Genomic DNA, 15,313 nt, shown 5'->3' with positions numbered 1-15,313 from the left:
AGGTATGTAACATTGTTATTGTAAATTTATTTCCCACTGGTTTGACTACAAATCTTTCTGCCCTTTGAACTTACTGTAGCATTATTACAAAAAAGAAGTCTTGAAAGACTCTCAAGAGGCCATCTTCCAAACAAAATGTAAAAAGTATTGTATTTAAAGCAAAACAGTCTCAACTGCTACTGAAAAACACTTCTTGTTAACTTTAAATAGAAATTTACACCTCAGAAGCAAAAGAGGTGATTCAAAAGGAAATGTATATGTATTACACAGGTAAGCACTGTTAGGCAGACCAAATTATACCCATTCCATATGACTTTTGTTATATTTAGTTTGATGCAAATCCTGAAAAACATGCAGACTTACAAAGAAAAGGGAAGATACCAGCATTACTTAGAAAACAACTTAATACAGCTTACACTATTAAACATCTATATTATCAGATGCTTTGTTTGTCTGAATTAAAAGATAACACTACATTCAATTGGTCAAGGAAAAGGCAGGACTACTAGAACTTAAAGTAGAAGTCAACTGAAACTCGTATGTAAAAAATTCTACAAATATAAATCTCACTTTATTAACATAATTTATTCTCTCATAATAAGAACTTCATTATAATTCAGCTGAAGAAGTATATCACCAACTTTAAAGAACTTCGAACTGGTCAAATAAGGAAATAAAAATACTAAAAAGCATACCAGAAGAGGCTTCCAGTCTTTCTAATCTGCTGATCAACCAATCAAGAGACCCAGAAAACTGAGCACAGTTTTTACGATTTCCTCGAATCAGCGCCGCTATAGGGAAAAGAGAGAGAGCACGCATGAGAGAGAAATTAAATCACAGTTATAAGTGCATTCAAATTTAAATAATTCCTGTCTTCTCTTGTCAGAAAAATCCAGTAAGAGAGAGTCTCAATGTTTATTAATGATGTTCTAGATTTAAATTTCAATAATATAAGTCATAGAATTCAGCGTAAGAAATACCTTTAATATCAAATTGATCTTTAAGGAATTTGAAATTTTTTGGCTCTACAATCATCTCAACAATCCCTACAAAACGATCTACATGAAGAAGCCCATACTTACACCACCAAAGTCAGCTGCTACTATAGAAACAAGTTTCTGTAAAACAGTATTCTTGTAATGACAGAAAACATTGCAAAAGCAAAGTCTGAAGTCAACAATGTGGGTGGCGAATGCAAATTCTTTTCTACTGTTACAATACATTTGTTCAAGAATAACAGGAAGTAAAACAATATAGATGTCTAGGAACTGTTTGCTCTACTTTTGACAAGGTTGTAGGGAGGAAGTAACTGCTTTGAACCTGTTTCACCCTCATGCTTTAAGCTGAAGAGTGAAGTAGATTCAGTAATCACTGTGGGTACAACTGAACTGAAATCTCCCTGAACACTGCAAGCACCCACAAGCTTGCCCTGTCCTGGATTACATGCATCTGCAGGTATGTGCACACACACAAACTCTCAGAGAAGCATCTGCTCTACTCCAAGAAAGGACTGAGGCACAAAGATTTCTGTTTGGTATGTGGAACAGGGCAAACTGGTTTTCTTAGGATTGTTTTCCAGTGCTGCCAACAAATTATTTCAACCTGAAGTTTCTGTGATTATATCCAGCAGCAGAGACTGTTGGTCCTGCTAAGAGGCAATGGCCTCTTAAAATCTCTGTTTTGTTGTTGCATAAACTCACTGTACAACAAGTATGGTTTTGCAACTATGTTTTTATGCCGCTTTATTTATAAAAAGTTAAACTTAGAGTTACAACATAAACAGGATATGAAACTATCTGCAAAGAGGAAGAGCAGTGTAGGAGCACTGACAGTTCAGTAAACTGGCAGTTTCCTCACCAGTTTTCTGATGAGGAAAATCAAACCCTAATGGCAAAACAAATAAACAAAACAATTTTTCTTGCTGTATTATATAACTGAAAAAAATATGTACCCAGAAATCTTACACCTTTGATTAATCATGACCACAATTATTTGAAAATACCTGAGAATCATAAGAGGGAGCACACCTTGTTAAAACACACAAACGAGAACCGTGTGTTCCCTAAGGAACACCTGTTTCTGACAGTGACTTTTTTATTGGTCATAGGCAACCATGCAATCTCCCTGTGCTTCAGGTAAGAACATAAAATGAAGGCAGTAACACTTCAGTGCTCAACATGTCACTAAATTTAACTTCATTAACGGTAATGAGACACAGATGGTTTCAGAAATGCTGCTCTGCACAAGTTTGTGAAAGGTTAGTATTCACTGGTTAAAGCTGTGCAGTAAATGAGGCACACAGACACTTAAAACTGAAAACAAAAAATAACATCCCACAGTTGCTTTTCTTATTGCCTACTGCTCTGAACAACAGCAGCATTCAGCTTTAAAGAAATAAAACCCATGATGTGGTCAGTCAGACATTAACATCACATCATTGCATATACTCCTGCACATTCTTTTGTAATGCAAAAGGATCAAGTACAAGTTCACAGAGAATGTATGTATTTGTAATAGAGAAAGGACAGATGCTTTAGTAGATGTACGTCAATTATTTGAAATTGAATGACAGCAGACTTAGATTGAATACCAGGAAGTATCTTTGCAATCAGGCTGGCTAGACTAGATGATCTTTAGAGGTCTCTTAAGACCCAAACCATTCTAAGATTATATGTGATAGTATCCAGTCTCAGAATCTATAAATGCCTTCATTCTCATCACAGTGAAATACAACACAATGTCAATGACATGACAAAGGACATGAATTCTGGCATCACAGTTTACTTTTATTTATGTGCAGACTCAAAAAACAAAGTACTGTTTGCTGAAGCGAGACTGAGCAAGCAATATCCATTTGTCATCCACGTAATTACTGTACAGATCCAGCATTATTCAGAACAGAGCAACATACAAATTCATCATAGCCAGATCAAAGCCAGACTTCCTAAGCATTAGCTGCCAGAAGATAATGCAGTTAGAGAAGTAACATCAGAGGGCAGGAGGGGCACAGAGACTGGAAAGTCAACAAAACCTCTCATGTTGTTCTCATCACTACAAGTCCATGGAAGCAATACTTCGTACAGAAGAGACAGACTCTTCTTCAGAAGGATTTTTTTAGCCTTGCCAATTAGAAATCAAGACACTACTTCCTCCAGTCTGCACTGTGCTTAATATAATAAGAGATAAACTAAACTGTAATAAAAAAATTCAACTCTACCCTACATCTATGAATAACCAGACCACAGAATTTTATACTCCATCATCTACCATCTACACCCCAAAAGGTCATAATTTGATTTCATAGAGATGTTAACTCTCTGGACCTAGTGTGGATACTTTTAAATGTTTATAATTCCTGACATAACTTCTTTAATTGACTGTTAATATATCAAATAACTGCAAACGCAAAAATCTTTCTTAATTTGTATTCTAAGTTTCGAACCAGTGGAAATTTTTCTGTTCTACAACAGTTACATACTTCTTTATCCTTCACTATTTTGAGCTAAAACAATCCAATATATCCAATAATATGTCCAATATATATCCAATAATATGTCTTACCTAGTAATTCATACAAAGAATTCAGAATAGATTTCCATGCTTCTCCAGCTTCCTTCCCAGCTACATCTGCAAAGTGAGCTGCACTGCTGTATACATTCAAGCGATCAATACATTCAAGTACAAGGTTGATCATACCCTAAAAATCAAAAAGCTCATATCATCAGAGGAAAAAAAATATTTTTAGATGCAAACATAAAAGATTTTCAGAAATCTAAGAAAACAAAACAAGAAGGACAGGATATGCAAAACACAAGAATATATGCATGAAGTAAAACAAGGAATCCCAACAGAAAATTTTCCTTGACGGAGGTAATAAACATCTGCCATTTAGGATGATCAAATTAAAACAAAAATAAACAGTATTAATAACATAATTTAAGGCAAGATTTTATTCTGGAGAACATTTAAGCATCTGACAAAGTATAGGCAACTATTGTAACCAGGGAAATAACACATAATATTAAACAAAATGCTTAAAGATTTCTTAGTAAACTACAACATCCTTCTACATCAAGAGATTATAACAGAAAAAATTGATTCACACATAAGGAGAAAATTATGTGTAGAGTTCAAGGCACAAGGTCATAAAGGGAAAAAGAAGTAAGGCCATAAAGGTGTTTCTTCAAGTATGCAGGAAAAACAGCAGATCTAGAGGGATTATGAATGTAGCAAATAGTTTGACTCTTATAGGATAAAAACCCACTGCAAGCATAATCCATGTTAGACATCAACACTACAGACACTGTGAAAGAATACTTGCAGACACTGTAGTGGAAAATCAGGAGCAAAACTGAGAGAAGTACCTCTTCCTGGAAGAGGTTCTGGCGATTCTTCAGTGCCCGGAGCCTGTTTTGTTTATTTTCATGCTCCAAATGTTCATCAGGGGGGTGAAAGTAGCCAATCAAGTCCTGAAGGCTCAGACTGACTGACTCAATAGGCAAATCAATGGTGGAAGACTTCACTTTCTTGCTGAGAGAATCAAGGCCCCTGCAAAGAACATGCATAAGCTCCTGAGAACTGAAAGTTAATTTACTTTATCATTCAAACTCTTCATTTCCTTAAAAGCAAAGTTTGTTTAGATGCCAAAGCTCATTTTCAGACAGCAACTTCTCAAAAATTTTTCTTATCTTAAAAAAGTTATCTTTCTTATGTTAAATTCTCCATTTAACAACCTACCCCTTCCTAAATAAAACCTGAAAGCATGAAAAATGTTATTTCTCATAATTTTTTTTTAAAATCCAAAAACCACATTTTAATATCCTACCTACAGATGTAGCAGTTTCAGAGGTAGAGCAAAAGATGAAGAGAAGTTATTGTAAACTGGTACAAAGCATCATGAAACTGAAATGGACACAAGGTAAAGAGAGCAGTCCTGCAGTGCTGAGGAGGGCCCAGATTGCCCACAGAGGCTCTCAAACACATCTCTAACCTGTTTTTTAAGCCCTTTTCAGTGTGGAAAGATGCAGCACTTCTACACACTCTGTCTCAGCACTTCATTAGCTCTTTTGTTTCTCTGATACCAAATTCAAGCTTGGCCTTGCTGAAGTCTATGAACATTCTCTTAGAAGTGGAGGGCAGACTGTTCTCATCCATGTTATACCTGCCTCTTGCTCAGCTGAATCCCTTTGCAAATAATGCGAAGTTTTAACAGGACAGCTACAAAAGTTATCTTTAAAACTTAATTTTATTGTTAGCATGTTATCCAAAGTGAAATTTTTCTACTGGCTTTGTGAGGAAGAACTGGAGCATTTATTTAAAAGAATAATTTTCATCCTCTTCAATTCAGCTTTTTCTTTTTGAGGTAACATCCTGCCAAAACTAAACTGCTAAACACTGCCTTGGACTCCCTGTGCACTCCACAAAAATCTCCACTGTAATTTAGCAATACCTTGATTTGTGAAACCTTATCATTAAATTGCCTTTCTCTGTCCTTATCTTTTATAGCATTCTTAGAAGCTTCTATGAAGGTGTATTATTTACAAAGTGACCTAGGGCTTACATTTCCTTTGTATTTCAAATGTCATACTGTAGGCAATTCTCCTGATGGGTGATTTTGTCCTGTTTTTTTAAGCACCTTGTTATGTGCTCTTCAACAAATTGATATGCCTGTGTCTTTGTCTGTGCCCTTATTTAGGACATGGTTGCTTCAGGTCACCATCTTCCACAATTTTTTTCTTGTGACAAATGATTTCTGATGAAATCCTTATCATTCCATACAGTCTTACTGCATATCATTCTTTTTCTAATGCAAGCTACACTGATGAAAGAGCCTTTTATCAATTACTGAAATCACAAGCATTTAAGAATTAGCATTTTATCAGCATTATTTAGGAATAGGAAGATAAATGCAAATTTCATACATCTGACAGGATTTTAAAATGGCTAATTACAGTAAAATACAACACAACATTTTTCATGTTCCAAAATATTAAAGAAACAAGTAGCATTTACAGGGAAGAATAAGCAAAATGTAATGTGAGAGTAGAGAAAAGGTATAATCTTAAAGAAAACTTCTTCTTGATATAATGAATTTCTTCAGCATATTTGTGTTTTATACAGATCTATAGTTACACAGATATCTCACATGTCCAGGTTTTGTAAGGAAGATCACCTTTAAAAACCATACTTAGAAAAGAAAATGCTAATTTATGCACCAAATGACTTAAAGCAAATTCTGGCAAGGAAATATCTCTTTTATGGTTTGTTTGCATTTTCAATATGTTTATGCATTTAAATCAAGATTGAGCAATAAATTATAAAGTATCTGTCAAGGTGCTTATCTGCTGACAGCAGAAAGAATTGAAAAAGTCCAGCTTGAGAAGAACTGATCTATTTTTTTCTGAAAGATAAACTGTTCTCTGTTGTGTTAATGGCAACTTTGAATAAAACTGAAAAGAAAAAAAAAAAGTGATGAAAAGATCCTTTTAATAGCACACCTTATGAACCTGTTGAAAAGGAAGACTGTACTACGGATGACACGTGCTGTACGGGATTCTTCATTCTGAGATCTGGACAGTGTTAAACCATCATCCATGTGCCCTTCATGGTGCATTATTGCCTGAAAACAAAAGCAAGAAACAGTCACTGCAAAATGAGACATTAAATAAGAAGTCTGAAAACTCACATAAGAAGGCAGGCTAGGAAATGATGATTTCACATACAAAAATAACAATTTTATTAAAAACTGATAATTCCATGGTTTAGCTTCTGATGTCCAAGGTTGCACCTATACCGAGCCAGTAGGTTCAGTGCCGTAATAATTTCAAAGCTACAGCTTCTGCAAACAACATGCTTTATTTAAAAAAAAAAAAAATCTAAGGGGTTTTTGTTTGCTCTTTGCTTTTAACAACATTAAAAGCACTTCCCTTACAGATCAGCAAATCCCTAAAGCAGAAAAGGTCATAACAGGTATTCTTTACTGGTCCTCATTTCTGATAGTGCTAGTGGCCTTTTCTGACTATGCTTTGAGTAATTTCTAATTAACTTACAGTTTTTCATGTCTAGTTATCATGGTTCTGACGGATTGGATGGCTCAATCCAAACCACAAATATTTTAAACCTCTGCTCTAACTGTGTAGTTGTGGTATCTAAAATGGTCATGGAAAACACTACAGTGTTAAAAGTTGCAAAAGAACATTTTCCATACTGTATGATGCTGAGCTAGCGTTCAATCTGGCTGTGATTATTCTATAAAGAAAGAAATCTCTCAGGACTCATTGAACATTCTAACCCAAAAGGTAACACACTTACTATGTGGAAAAAAATACTTGGAACTAAAAGTCTCCTCAATCCAGAATAAATTGAAAAAAGGAAGCTTAGCATATTCAATAGGTTGTTACTAATATTTTAGTTTGAAATCAAATATATCCAGATTTATCAATATTTGTGAGATAATGTCTATAGGTTAACAAATGGACTTTGTCAGGCCTTCAGTTTGAGAATTAAGTACACCACTTAATTTTTCAATATTTGACTGAAAAAAAACCCAGTCTTTCATCTGGCAAGCATGCTTAAAATATGTGAAATCCAGAAATTAGCTGTTTCATGTGGCTCCCTTCATTTCCCAACCCCCCCAGCTCCCATCCAGCCTGTCAAACTGAGTGAATTAAATGCATTCCTATTTACAGTCCTACCTTTCGCTGCAGAGAGCCCATCCTTACAGACTTTGCATCAGCAGACTGGTACGTGAGCCATAAGCCTGTATCTACATGTTGTATGAAGCATATTGAATCCCCATACTTTATTTCAGGTGCTCCCATTCCATCCACCTCTTTTCTTGTCCCTATGTCCAACTTTTCCTGATGAAGAAAAAAATGTAGACACAAACAACAACCAACGTGTTAATGTTTGCATAAAACAATAAACATTAGGAAATTGTCCAGAACAGGACCTAAAAGAATATTTGAGATCCTTCCTTAAAGATATTACTAATAAAATGGGAAAGTGTAACTTTCAGTTAAAGACAAAGAGAAATCCCATCCATACAAAAACCTAGCCTGTTAAACTTGAAAGGCTGTGTGTATTCATTTCATCTGCATAGGAAAGAACTAGGATCATAACTGACAATACATGTCATTATTGAAACATAAGAGCTAACAAATCAACCCCAGATACATTAACTCCCCCAGTTGAAACAAGCATTAAACTCCACGAGCTTTTTCTTGGGCACTTGGGGTTTTTATCCAGCCCAAAAAAGATGAGCTCCATCCAACATTCACTGCGAGATGGCCTTTAACCTGCCACTCCCAAAAGATGGGCTCAGTGCTTCCTGAAAAAAGCAATCCATTTCTGCATGGTTGGCCTACAAACTATTAATGGCATGACAGCACATCAGTCCAGCTGGCATCCTGTAGAGACAGAAGTTGTTCCAGGACAGGAAATGTAGTATCCCAAACAATACTAGAGTTTGTGGCTCTAATTTAAGGCATTTCCCCAAAACCTAGTTCTCCTAAGAACAAACTACTTCTGAACAGACTTGTATGGACAAATAGACCATGCAGCCTGCTTCATGGCAGATCATCCATTTAATCCCTCCGAAAACATATGGTTCAACTGGCCAATACACCTATGGCTGCATGTTCAGAATGCAACAAGGCCCCCTTAACCAAGCACACCTTCAACATTCCAGGCTTCTCCTGATCAGCAGGAGGTAACAAGCATCTTCCTGCAGCTACTTGGAGTAAAGGTACAAATAGTGAGACAAAAACAACTTTGTGTTCTACCTGCCTGCAATCAGAAAAGATTAGAAGAATGATTACATCATACACATGTGCCCTGACAATGTGGGAAGACAGTTTCACAGTAAACGCTAAGAAAGCGGGGTTTTGTACCTGAACAGACAACAATCTCTAACTTATTAAAGGGGTTTTTTAAAGCACTTTTTAAGTAAAGGGAAATGCCCTGTTACAAGATTTTCAGCCTACAATCCTAAATGCATTCTGAAGCATTTTAAAAAAAGTACAGTAGTATGGAGGTGAAATTCTTATGATTCCTATTCATAATATTAAATTTTCAGATATAATATATTCATCAATTTAGCTTGTTTTCTGATTGTTTCTGGATACAGATGCTAATTTCCCTACCTAGTAAATTACTTTCAGCACTTCTTAAGTGCTGAAATTCTTATTAAAATCTTGTCCATTGATATACGGTAGTAACTCGTTTATTAATAATCTGATGCCAATTACAGTTATTGTGTGCCTCTATTTTCTCATTAATCTATTATTTTCTTCATATCATTTCTTCTATTCCATTCTTTCAAAAGCTGGCATAAATAACCTGAATGTAGTAACAGTTGGAAATTGAAAAGCTACTTATAACATGATATTGCGAACAAATGATGATACACGAAAAGATAAATTAGATCCTGATTTCAAGCTCCAGGGTTTTTAAATTCTGTTTATAACTAGAAGATACTGTGAACACATACTGTGCTTCTACATTGTAAGATTTTTTTTTTCAGGTTTCACATTTAATTTCTTAAGATATGAATACAAATTCACGAATTTTCTCTTAAGGCACTGTAAATAAGATGAGGGATTATTAATTTAAAGTATTTTTGCATTCTTTGTTAAAAATCTGCTGGCTGTAACAGAAAGTGAAAGGGTTTGATATTGAAATCTTCATTCCAATTAGAATTACATTTACTTGGCATAAAAATTGCAGTGCCAACAATCTGTCAAACAAAATCTCTGTTCTCACTGACATAAGTACACTAACAGCTCTGCATGTAAGTTTAAATCCTAGACTGAAATCAATCCCATTAAAGAGAGCTCTGTCCTGAAATATAAATACAGTAGCCAAGCAAATTATACTGTCAAAGGTGAACTACGTACAAGAGAGAAAAGAAGACTAGTTAATGGTTTAGGGACAGCAGGCATTAGACTATTAATTTGGGGGCTTCAAGATACTGTGCTTTTTGTGGGAGTGAACAGGAACCACAAATCGTTTAAAAAAGGGAAGATCTGAATGGAATGATGAGCTCATATCAATAAACAAAGACAGCTGAGAAAGTACTTATAATTAATCAGTCTTGTTATCTACAGTAAAACAGTTCATCGGAGAAAACAAGGATCTGAGAAATATCAGAAATCACCATGTCACTAATTAATAATGGTGCATTGGCACAGATATTGCATAGTGCAAGTTTCCAGCCACATTCTTACCACATGTGTAACCTGTCATTACCAAACCATCGGCTAATTCTTCCTACAGCATTTTCACAAAGAAAACCTTCAGTTTTATTTGCAATGTAGACCCATCCTCAGATGATCAACCTTGTTTAAACAAGGATCAAAAATCTTTATTTATTACACTGGAACAAACAGCAACATGTGGGTTTTGCAACAGTCTGTAAATCATCTCAGTAATGCAAAACAAGTGATGCAACAGAAGCGAACAGGCTTATTGAACAATAGGCCAGATTTGCTCCAGAAGGCTGTTCCCTTTATAAACTCTTTTTATTCCACGCATACAAGAACACAAGCCAATCTTCCCATTTTTGCTGTGGGCTAAATGAACAAAATCTTTTAAAAATGGTTTCATTCTAAAGTTGAAAAATTATTCTGCGAAGCCTCACCTAAACCATTATTTCAATCTAATGTTTCTGTTTAACTCCTTATAACATTCCAAAATGGACTGCTTTAATTAAGTCTTGTCCTTTCAACTTTACCTCTTGCCATCTGACCTAACCCACACTCTCTGTGGCACACCTGCAGAACTGATATTTTAAGACCTCACCAACCTCAAGAAGCTAATTTATGGCTGCTTTTTAAGCGACATTAATATAATTTCCATATAATTTTAGAAGAAAAAAGAAGAAAGAAAAAGCTGAAGACATAAAAATATAAGCCATAAAATTTTATAAAAATTTATTATTTCTGTCCACTGGAAAAGACTACAGCAAGGAAAAGCAGACTTGGTACAGAATGTATAAACTTTTCTAAATTGGTAAAATTATCTTATTTCAGTGGAATAGTGATAATAAAACAATGGTCTTTATCAAACAGAATCAATACTGAGCAAACGGAAGAGAAAAAGAAATCCACAAAACTTAATCTCTACAAACACAAGTCTATTTAAAGAGCCGTATGTTTGGGAAATACATTGTAGATATCTCTGGACATCCTTTGCTGAATGAAGCAGAACTACTAGAGAGAAAAAAAGAAAAGAAGAATTTCCGAATTTCAAATTATCAAAAGGTTAATATATTTTGCATTTAATTCTAATTATTAAGGTAATATGTGACAACCAGAGAACAAAGGCTGATTACCAGAAAGAAAAATGAAGCGACTATTAGCTCCTCAGAAAATCCTTATCTTCTGAGTGCTCTTTGTGATATTTTCAAGCTTTCACCAAAAAAATAAAATCAAAAAAAAACACCAACCCACCCAAACCCACCCCCTCCCCCCCAAAAAACACAAACAAACAAAAAAAAAAAAACACGCCTTTTCATTTTCTAGTTCTCTTCTGGGCAAATTTTTAAATGAAGTACTGGCAAGCTAATATGTTTAAGATTATGAGTCCTTGCAAAACTAATGTATAAAAAATAAATGTTGAGCCTCTGTATTTGCATGTAAATCTTCAGGTTTGCAGGTGATGCATTTTCAGCACTATCTCTGCAAACATGAAAGCAGCTTTTCATATAGAAATTGAAGATATTATCTACTCACATGCTTAAAGGAACTGATCCTTTAACACTTTCCTCTCCCTTGTTTGTTTTTGCCTATTTAAAGCTCACTTACTATTGTGCAACAGCTGGGAGCTTCACAATTCTTCCCACTTCTTTCCAGCTACTGCAAAAAGAATTATGACTGTGGCAAAAAAAAGGGATAATATTTCTATCAGAAAGACGTAGATACTTGGAATATGAAGTGCAGGTTAGGTATTAATGCTCAGTACTCAATAAAGAAGATTAGGGGCTCCCTCTTATCCATGAGTAATTTTCTGGGGCGCTAAGCACGTGCAACAATATAAGTGAAAGTTTGGATGGTTTGTTCAAACGTACTCAGAGGAAAAGAGACCCGAAATCTCCCTACCTTCTCTACAGAAGCTTTACTAGAACTCCTGTAATTTGAAATCTTTATTTTAATACTCTTTCCCGGGGAGAGAAGGCACTCAAAATTTTTAATGCCTGTATACTAATAAAGTGAAGCATTACACTCCTGTAAGAAGTCCAAAGCAGGGGACTGAATCACAGAATGGGTCAGGCTGGAAAGTACCACAGTGGGTCATCTGGTCCAAGTTCTGTGCTCAAGCAGGGTCATTCTAGAGCACATAACACACGATTGCATCCAGATTTGATTCATCCTCAGCAAACCATATGCTCCTCCTCCGCTATGGTATCTCAGTAAATCCCTCCAAGTAAGTAATTTGTTAAAACTGATGTTTATTTCCACAACATTTACATCAAATATGATCGTTCAGACTTCCAATTTCTTTGAAAATCCTTATTTAAACAGCAGTAAGATTATATTTTTCATGTGCAGATTATCTTATATACCCCTTTCAAAGTTCTTGCAATACTTCAAGAATTTACTACCATAACAAGTTTCTACCTGCCCCAAAGCCTTTTGTCTCTGCTCAGCATAGGACAGGCATGGCCACTGAAAACAAAGTAAATGGTAACCTTTCATTTTGAGCATGGCAGAAGAAAACCATTTCAAAATATGAAACCTCAAAATAATTTCAAATGAGACTTCCAAATTCAGGCTGGAAAAAAAGAATAAAAAGAAGAAACTTCAAACACAATATCACCTAGTCTCCAAAATACCTGTGTATATGCTACATAGAAAATAGAGACATACCATCTTATCAATATCAACAAGAGGCATTCTTTATGGCTAAAAATTTTTGCCTTTGAGTATTTTTTGGACTAAATAAACCACGTAACAGTAGAGCACACCACTCTTTTTGGAGCAGTCCCTGCTGACAACCCATCTTGAAAATCAGTCAGTGAATTATTACATCCCTCTAGCTTTCAAGGGTTGAAGTCTATACTAGCTGAAACAGGAAATCCCCAACATGGCTGCACTGCATTATCCTAAAATATTTAAGCATTTCTATGACTTTTATAATTGGTTTCAAAAAAGATACATTGTCTGGGTCTCAAAACCATCACCTGAACTACAGTCTTTGTCATCAAGGTGCAAAAGTCTAGATACCTGCTTTTGGGTATCTTTTCCTATCTTCCCAAGCAGGCAAATAATTAATATATATATATATACAAATCAAATGGTACAGAGAAGTTATTGAGCAATTATGTTTACTGCTACTTTGCATTTTAGAAGGCAGTTTTTTACAAGAACAAAATTATTGTTGAAAAACTTTCAGACAAAATGCTACAGGTGATAAGACATAAAGGATATGTAAGAATTTATCATACAATTATTCTTAACTGTTTACCCACTAAAAAAGTACTGGTTTAAACTTGAAACGCTTATTGAAGCTGTAAAATTATGAAGTCAAAGTCTGGTAACTTCAGATTAGACTACAGTAAAGTATCTGCTGAGAGAAATCCTGAACATCCAATTTAATTTCATTAACTCACAATATTATAATTTTTTCCTATGTCAGACAACAGATAGAAGAAGAAGCAGAGAAGTTAATCAGAAAAACAAATTAGAAATTAGTATACTGCACAAAAGTGGGCAAGAAATACAAAAAATACCCCAAACCAACCAATGAAACAACAAAAAAGCAGCAAATTAACAAGGAATAAAAGAAAGGAACACACAAACAGAGAGCCAGGTAGCAATACATAGAGAAAGTAAGCTAAAAGAATTAGTTATTGATTATACTGCATTTTGGAATTTTTTTAATCAGTGAAAAGTAGAAGCCTCCAGTAACTAATGCAATCACAAGAAACAGAATCTAAATCTTGCTTTCTAAAGAGACTGGAATTATGACTAGTAACATTAATGCTGCACTGGTTCCATACCTTAGAAGACCGAAAACAGAATGCTGTAGATTTTACATCTGCGTTCTCTTTGTCTGTAAGAAGAAGACTCTTGTCATCCAGGAGACTTAAATATTTTCCTGTTGTTATATGTCTTAGTCTGAATGGCTGTCCCCATCTAATGTGGCTTCCACTCCACCTAAGAGAGTCCATAGAAAAATTATTAAAAAATAATGTTTTAACTACTGGCAATACTTTTGAAGGCAAAATATATTGCCAACTAGTTGCTAAGAAATATAAAATTCACATGCTGGAGTATCAGCAAGAAAGTGGCTACTTTGTGGTTATCCCCCACAAAACCATTCTAATAAGTAATCTTAAGGTCTTCCTTTGCACAAGCTGCCTTTGTTCAGACTGAATTCCTCTTGAGAGAAGGTACAGACCGCCTACAGAAAAGGAGGCTTATGCTGTACACAAAGAGTTTAGATCTGCCAGTTCCCTCTCCAACATTTCATCTACCAGCAGCTGCCATTCTTCACTCTCCCAGAGATCTTTTAGCAGTCAGCAGATTTTAAGGACACTTTAAATGTGCAAAAGTAAAATGCATTAAAAAATAATTAGAAAACTTCCTGAAATAAATATGAAAATTTATTAAGCAAAAAATAGCCCAGATTCTTCATATTCTACACAAAGAAGAAAGGCAAAGTTTATCTAAGCTCCCCAAAAATTACTCCACTTAAAGTACAAGTCACAGGTTTCCAACTTCTTGCCCTAAACTGAAAATCCAACCCTGCTGTTCTTCCTGTTTAATTCCTGAAGATAAATTTGTGTAGGGGTTACTAATGAATACATGCTTCAAAAAGGTTTTTCAAATTGGAAAACTGTCACAACTAAGGTATTTTTCCTAGTCTTCACAGAATTTTCTTCAGTCTCATATCTGCAAAAGTTTGCACTTCAGATGTATGTGAATGCTGCATTTTGGAGAGGAAATCATGTATTTCTTCTGTATATGTATTATGTGTATGTTTTTGTATGTATCCACCTGGAAGTCTGAAAATCCCTTAAGTTAGTACTTACACAGGCTTAAGTTAAAGTCATTTTCATTTTCCCTGACACACCTGATGTAGCAGGTTAAAGCACTTACTATTTAACACCAGTACCCACTTGTTTAAATGTGTCTTCTTTCAAGTGGGCCATACTGGATGCAAAGTTTGCAAAACCAATTTGGCAAACATTTTCAAAGTGAAGTCTTAAAAAAGCTTCTGTTTAGTACCAGAATTTTTTAGACTTCAGTGATTAAACTTCTAAACCTTTTAAATTATTGGTTTTAAAGAGGACAGAAGAATAAAAATGTTT

General features: G+C 34.9%; 1 protein-coding gene across 2 annotated transcripts in view; it reads right to left on the bottom strand.

The window, feature by feature from the left end:
• Positions 1-15,313, bottom strand: part of RYR2 (ryanodine receptor 2) — a 376,644-nt gene that overhangs the window by 181,465 nt on the left and 179,866 nt on the right. For both annotated transcript variants that reach the window (XM_066178844.1, XM_066178845.1), the window contains 6 exons: positions 14,000-14,156; positions 7,695-7,859; positions 6,498-6,619; positions 4,365-4,548; positions 3,562-3,697; positions 696-791 (listed from right to left, as the gene is read on the bottom strand). In XM_066178844.1, the coding sequence (XP_066034941.1) occupies positions 696-791; positions 3,562-3,697; positions 4,365-4,548; positions 6,498-6,619; positions 7,695-7,859; positions 14,000-14,156 (860 nt within the window). The remainder of the gene's footprint in view (positions 1-695; positions 792-3,561; positions 3,698-4,364; positions 4,549-6,497; positions 6,620-7,694; positions 7,860-13,999; positions 14,157-15,313) is intronic.

This window comes from Chamaea fasciata, unplaced genomic scaffold (genome assembly GCF_029207755.1).
Source record: "Chamaea fasciata isolate MVZ Bird 193981 ecotype frontalis unplaced genomic scaffold, bChaFas1.0.hap1 SCAF_3, whole genome shotgun sequence".
NCBI classification, from domain to species: Eukaryota; Metazoa; Chordata; class Aves; order Passeriformes; family Sylviidae; genus Chamaea; species Chamaea fasciata.
This window is presented reverse-complemented; position numbering and strand designations above follow the sequence as displayed.